The sequence below is a fragment of the Propithecus coquereli genome, unplaced genomic scaffold (assembly GCF_000956105.1).
Source record: "Propithecus coquereli isolate 6110/MARCELLA unplaced genomic scaffold, Pcoq_1.0 Scaffold124, whole genome shotgun sequence".
Classification (NCBI taxonomy): domain Eukaryota; kingdom Metazoa; phylum Chordata; class Mammalia; order Primates; family Indriidae; genus Propithecus; species Propithecus coquereli.
In genome coordinates this window covers 805,279-812,283 of record NW_012136525.1, presented here as the reverse complement: position 1 = coordinate 812,283, position 7,005 = coordinate 805,279, and the positions used below count along the sequence as shown (strand labels likewise).

Genomic DNA, 7,005 nt, shown 5'->3' with positions numbered 1-7,005 from the left:
TTGAGCCCAGGAGTTTGAAGTTGCAGCGAGCTGTGATGATGCCACTGTACTCTAGCCTGGGTGACAGAGTGAGACTCTGTCTCAAAAAAGAAAAGAAAAGAAAAAAAAATCTGGGTAGAGCCCATCATTGAGGAATAGTAAAGATAAGAATTAGGACATGGCACCTGTAGGTATGAAATAGAAAGATTAGAATACAGCCAGGTGCGGTGGCACCTGCCTGTAGTCTCAGCTACTCAGGGGGCTGAGGCAGGAGCATCCTTTGAGCCTAGGAATTCAAGGCCAGCCTGGGCAACATCGCAAGACCTTGTCTCAAAAACAAAACAAAAAGAAGAGATTAGAATTTAATGAGGAAAGCTTTAAAAGAGAAACTAGGACACGCTTATGCCTGAATTCACTAAAATGCAATGGTGTTAGAGAGTGGTCACCAAATAACACGACTGGGAAAAAGACCTCTTCACTGTGTTTGTAAGAGAAAATCTGATAATTCTAGCTAACTTTGAGGCATAGAAGAGAGAAAACATTTCCTGCGATGTCATGTTTCAGAGCTGCCTGACAGAAGAGGGGACTAGGAAATGATGTCTAAGTTCCCCCTAAGGATTGCGTGACAACGTGGGGGTGCTTTTTATATTTCAGGAGAAGAATTGAGCCCTGGGAATTTGAAGCCTTCTTTGACCCTAGAGAACTTCGTAAAGAGGCCTGTCTGCTTTATGAAATCAAGTGGGGCGCAAGCCACAAGATCTGGAGAAACACAGGCAAAAGCACCACTAGACATGTCGAAGTAAACTTTATAGAAAAATTTACCTCAGAAAGACGTTCTGACTCTCTCATCAGCTGCTCCATCACCTGGTTCTTGTCCTGGAGTCCCTGTTGGGAATGTTCCAAGGCTATTAGAGAATTTCTGAGCCAACACCCTAATGTGACTCTGGTTATTTATGTAGCACGGCTTTTTTGGCACATGAATCAACAAAACCGGCAAGGACTCAGGGACCTCATCAACAGTGGGGTCACTGTCCAGATTATGGGAGTCTCAGGTAAAAACAATACACAAAGAATCTTGATTGTTCACGAGAGACTGTGGAGGTAGCAGCTGTTCAGGTAGCAGCTGTTCGTAGGCCAGAAGATCGGTTATCTCAGACAGGAAGTCTCAGAGATAAAATTCTAGAATAAGGTGAGAAAGAACTAGGTCTGAAATTCCTGGCAAGGAAAGTATCGAAAATAACAACCCCTTTCTTCAGTCTTGCTACTGTGGCCTCTCAGCCATCTTCAAATGAACTGCTTTACTCTTTTAACGGAGTGTAGCCCACCTCCAGCAGCAAATAGGTCAGAGGTTTTATGTATGGTACACTTTCACGTTGGGGCTCTCTTTAACTGATTTAACCATTGTGCTTATCGAATGATCCAGATTTGTGTTTCCTTAGAGTATTGTCACTGCTGGAGGAATTTTGTTAACTACCCACCTGGGAAAGAAGCTTCCTGTCCAACATACCCACCTCTGTGGATGACGCTGTATGCACTGGAACTGCACTGCATAATCCTAGTAAGTTACTTTAAGGGGCAAAGACTCTAATACAAAAAGAAGCATCCTTCTTCAAAGTTTTTGTTTTTTGGTTTTTATTGAGACTGGGTCTCGCTCTGTCACCCAAGCTGGAGTGCGGTGGTATAATCACAGCTCACTGTAGCCTCCAACTTCTGTGCTCAAGCAATCCACTTTGGCTCAGCCTCCCGAGTAGCTGGGACTACAGCTGCTCAACATCGCACCTCGCTATTGTTTTTATTTTGTGTTGAGATGGGTTTTCACTGTGTTGCCCAGGCTGGTCTCAGCCTCCTGGCCTTGGTCTCCCAGAGTGTTAGGATTACAGGCATGAGCCACCACACCCAATCTTTTTTTTTTTTTGAGATTGAGTCTTGCTCTGTTGCCTGGGGTTAGAATGCCGTGGTATCAGCCTAGCTCACAAATTCCTGGGCTCAAGTGATCCTCCTTCCTCAGCCTCCAGAGTAGCTGGGACTACAGGTGTGCGCCACCACACCCAGCTAATTTTTTCTATTTTTAGTTGCCCAGCTAATTTTTTTCTATTTTTGGTAGAGACAGGGTCTCACTCTTGCTCAGGCTGGTCTCGAACTCCTGAGCTCAAGGGATCCTCCTGCTTCATCCTCCCAGAGTGCTAGGATTACAGGTGTGAGCCACCGTGCCTGGCCACTCACTGTGATCTTGAACTCCTGGGCTCAAGCGATCCTCTTGCCTCAGCCTCCTGAGTTGCTGGTATTACAGGCATGAGCCACCGTATCCTGCCAAAATCCTTTCCTAAGAATTTTGACACATATTCATCTCACCATCTTTTTGCTATTTATGTTGACATTGAGTTATTTACCTAGGTGGTCCATCTTAAGAAAACTTGAGAACAAGAAAATTTCTTTGTGAGAAATAAGTGGAAAATGGGAATTTGAGTAAACTGGTCTCAGATATATGTGGATCCCTTATTTATTCCATTTTATCATTATAATTGTTATTACAACACATATGGCTCTGTAATATTTCAAATATTGTCCTCTCCCTTATTGGTATGTGTCATCTTATTGAATAAATGTAGGTGTCTCATTTGGAGTCTCTTGAAAGTAGTTCAATAGTCTTCCAATTGACATTTTAAATGTTCATGGTAATAATAGTATTAATTAAAGTATCTATCCTAAGAATTAAATATAATGCTTTTTTATTCCAGAGTCTTCCACCCTGCTTAAAGATTTCAAGAAGATGTCAAAATCAGCTTACATTTTTCAGACTTACTCCTCAAAATTGCCATTACCAAACAATTCCGCCTCATATCCTTTTAGCCACAGGGTTGATTCAGCCTTCTGTGACTTGGAGATGAATAGAATGATTCCTTGCCTGTACTGTTTCAAGAACAAGCAATTGTGATCCACTAAAGAGTGAATGCCATTAAGAATCTAGAAATGTTCACAAATTACTCCAAAACTTTGTAGCTTAAAACAACAATAAATATTTATTATCTCTCACAGTTTCTGTGAGTCAGGAATTTAGGAGCAATGTATCTGTGTGTTCCTGGCTCTGGATCCCCAACGTGGTTGCAGTCAAGATGTCAGCCAGGAGTTGGGCATAGTGTCACATGCCTGTAGTCCCAGTTACTCAGGAGGCTGAGGCAGGAGGATTGCTTGAGCCCAGGGGTTCGAGGCTGCAGTAAGCTAGCAGAGAGAAACAAAGGACAAAGTAGCATCTATTTTTATCTGTTTTTGAATTAGAACATCATAAGATTTAATAGATGATTTATTCATCAGAATTTATAGGATGATTTATTGTTACAATGACAATAACTGCAAAATTTCAGTAACTTAACACAAAAAAGATTTATTTCCTGCTCTCATTGCAGTTTAATGCAAGCTGGGGGGAATGTCATGCCTTGGAGTCCTCTACTGACTTATCTACACTGAGCCAGCATGCTGGGAGGGGGAGGATTAAAGCAGTGTGGAAGGGTGTTTTTAGGGTCAAGAACTGGCAAACATTACAGACACACCGAGGAGAAGGCTGGTGAGGATGGAGGCAGAGATTGGAGTTGTACCAAGGAAGGCCTGCTGCCTCCAGAAGCTGGCTTGGCCGTGTCATCCGAGCACCAACTAAATCAGAACAGGTATCAACGAAGCAGACAGCCAGTCTGGTCACATTCTGCTGCACTGGCTGAGTATCAGCCCAACCTATATCGTAAAGATTATGATAGTTTAACGACGTTGTTGAGCACACTTCAGTAGTTAAGTGAACAGACTGGAGCCAAGGGGCTGCTCAGATCCTGGGTCTGTGACTTCCTGCTGTGTGACCTTGCGCAATTACTCCACCTGTCTGTGCACCAGTTCCCTTCTCTATAAAATATGCCATTGGGTTGTTGTGAGAATCAAATTAGATAATACAGGTAAAGCTTTAGAACTGCCTGGAATATAAGAAGCACTCAATAAGTGATAGCTGGCCGGGCGCGGTGGCTCACGCCTGTAATCCTAGCACTCTGAGAGGCCAAGGAGGGTGGATCCTTTGAGCTCAGGAGTTCAAGACCAGCCTGAGCAAGAACAAGACCCCGTCTCTACTGAAAAATGGAAAGAAATTAGCTGGACAACTGAAAATATATAGAAAAAATTAGCCAGGCATGGTGGCTCATGCCTGTAGTCCCAGCTCCTCGGGAGGCTGAGGCAGGAGGATCGCTTGAGCCCAGGAGTCTGAGGTTGCTGTGAGCTAGGCTGACATCACGGCACTCTAGCCTGGGCAACAGAGTGAGACTCTGTCTCAAAAAAAAAGAAAAAAAGGAATCAATACTCACTGAAACCTTCTTAGTTAGGAAAAAAAAGTGTGGGAGTTTGTACTACAAGTAGATGATCACCACAGGCTCCTTTGAATGTTATTATTCTATTGTTGACTGATTTTTGTCTTCTTAAGACTTGTTGACTTCACAGATCTTTGTTAAAGTCTACAGACTTCTGTAGTTCACTGATTTCAATGTACTTTATCCTTTGGCTTAATTTCTTATTCAGATCTCTTCTACAACAAAGGGTACATGAAGCCCTGGCAGAATTTAAATTAGGAGGAAAAAGAAACGAAATTTTATGGACCATGACAGCTTTAAGAGGCAAATTTTATTTGATTAACACTCATGGTGGTTTGTGCTGTGCAGATTTCAGGGTCCAAAGATTAGAACAGCTTGCACTGCATGAAGTGAGCCAGTCTTTGTGCGTATCTCCCTGATGGCATGTGACTTCAGACAAGTTCCCAAGGCGGACCTCTCTCTTCAGCTAACCCCTGGATGCTGGGAATCACACCTTCCACAGGCCTCTCAGGCAAAGGGTTGGGGACAGCTTCTGAGCTGTTACTGGCCCCAGGACACTTCATTATCTCTTTTGGCTCCCTTCAGTCCTGCTTTGCTTTGGAAACATTCTTTTATTAAACTTCTCTCAAGTTTCCTAGGTAAGTTGTACCATCTGTTCCTGCCAGGATTCTGACTGTTTTTATGAAATCAATAGGAAATGCAGTCTTACTCTTCCCAGATTTTTTAGGCATTGGCAATATTTGGTGATTGTGTTTACGGGCCAGGATGTGGATGCATGTGTTAGTGAGTTGTTATTGTTTACAAATGCAGGAATAAAGCAGGCAGGACCCCTGAACATGACTGCCCACATGGAAGGGAACAACTCTTGTGCACCCGGCTTTAGAGTGCAAATGCCCAGAACCTTTCTTTGAGTCACATGCCCTTCCCACTGCATCAAGTGTCAGAGACAGCCAAGGAGACAGAGGAAAGCCAGGGCTTCCTCAAGTATCTATTCTTTCTCTCATCTTTATTGGGGCTGGATGCTGGTTTGTGGACTAGATGAGCCAGGAAGGGGATTGTAAAGTTTTTTAGCGGCGAGGAGAAAGAAAGACAGACAGAGTGGGGGGCCAAACAATGTGGCTTTATTGAGCGCTCCTGGGCGAGGTTCACAGGCCCCAAGAAGTAGGGCCCGAGAAGTCTCCCCGCCCGGAAGTTTTGAGCGGGCTTATATATGTTTTAGAGTTGAGGGATGGGGGTTTTTCTGGCATGAAGAGTAGGGAACTCTTTGTTTGCAGTTTTAGGGTGGGTATTGAGAAGTAGGAGGGGCTGGTGGTATGGGTGGATTCTAGGAGGGGCCGGTGGTATGTGTGGATTCCAGGAGCCGAAACTTCTCTTATTTGGGTGAACATTTAGGTGTGGTTATTCTTTCTTCTTTAGGGAGGGGAGGGGTGCCGCCACCAGCCTTACAGGGATGTCTGAATAGAGAGAGGTTGTTGAAAAGAAGAATCCAAAGAGTTTAGTACCTCTATCACCTTAAGTAGCTTTTTTAAAAAAAGAAAAGGGGCAGTTGTCTCGGTTTGGACTGGAATAGGTAGGAGGGACATAACAAGAACCAAACCAGTCAATGTCTCTAGGTTGGATCATCTATTGGTGCTTGATGCTTTTATTTTATGCTATAACTTATCAAGTATCTTATAAAAGTTGGGGCTGGGTGTGCTAGCTCAGGCCGGGCACAGTGGCTCACACCTGTAATCCTAGCACTTTGGTAGGTTGAGGCAGGAGGATCGCTTGAGGACTTTGAGATCACCAGGAATTTGAGACTGGCCTGGACAACACAGTGAGACCCTGTCTCTACAAAAAATGTTTTAACTGGAGCTTTAGTTCTATTGTAAAAAAAGAAAAAATTGTTTTAAAAAATTAGCCGAGTGTACTGGCACATTCTTGTAGTCCCAGCTACTCAGGAAGCTGAGGCAGGAGGATCGCTTGAGCCCAGGAGTTTGAGATTACAGTGAGTTATGATTATGCCATTGCTCTCCAGCCTGAATGACAGTGAGACCCTGTTTCAAAAACAAACAAACAAAAAAGCTGGCAGAGGATCTGTGGTTTTTGCTGGGCTTGTGATAATATGAGCAAGTTGCTAGTATAAAGCCAGAGCTTCTACAGTATGGTATACTCTTGGTAGAGAAATGAATTACTCTATGGGATTTCTGAAGGCAAAGTTGGTGGACCAATCACATTCTCTGGCAGATTAATGACACATATTTTCTTCTAGGTTCTGACTGACCATTAAGTGGAGGAGTTGAACAGTGCTTTCTGTAATGATATAAAATGAGAGCTATATGAGAGGTTATTGAGCTTAGACAAGCAGTGAGGGTAAAAGAGTCTTAAAATAATAAGGAAAATTACTCTGTACCTTACTGAGTAGCCAAATCCATGAGTATGGAAATGTTTGCTCAATTTTCTGGCTGTATTCTAAATTACATTTCCATGCAGAGCCACATTCTTCCTTCCGTGCCTGAGGCCAACCTGTCCAGGGTTGATTCTGTTGCTGTGAATGTTACGGACAGGGGCCCTGCAGAGTTAGCTTTATGACTATTGTCCCAGATTATTGCATGTAGAAAGAAGGTTTTTGACACTCAAAGATCCATTCCATCCCCTCTGCTAGACCCATTTTATTGAAATTTTCTCAACGCCTTAAATCCGTGGA

General features: G+C 43.4%; 1 protein-coding gene across 1 annotated transcript in view; it reads left to right on the top strand.

Moving 5' to 3' along the window:
- Nucleotides 1-2,867, top strand: part of APOBEC1 (apolipoprotein B mRNA editing enzyme, catalytic polypeptide 1) — a 14,872-nt gene extending 12,005 nt beyond the window's left edge. The window contains exons 2-4 of the mRNA XM_012637792.1: nt 634-1,031; nt 1,419-1,537; nt 2,718-2,867. Of these exons, the coding sequence (XP_012493246.1) occupies nt 634-1,031; nt 1,419-1,537; nt 2,718-2,867 (667 nt within the window). The remainder of the gene's footprint in view (nt 1-633; nt 1,032-1,418; nt 1,538-2,717) is intronic.
- Nucleotides 2,868-7,005: the final 4,138 nt, after the last annotated feature.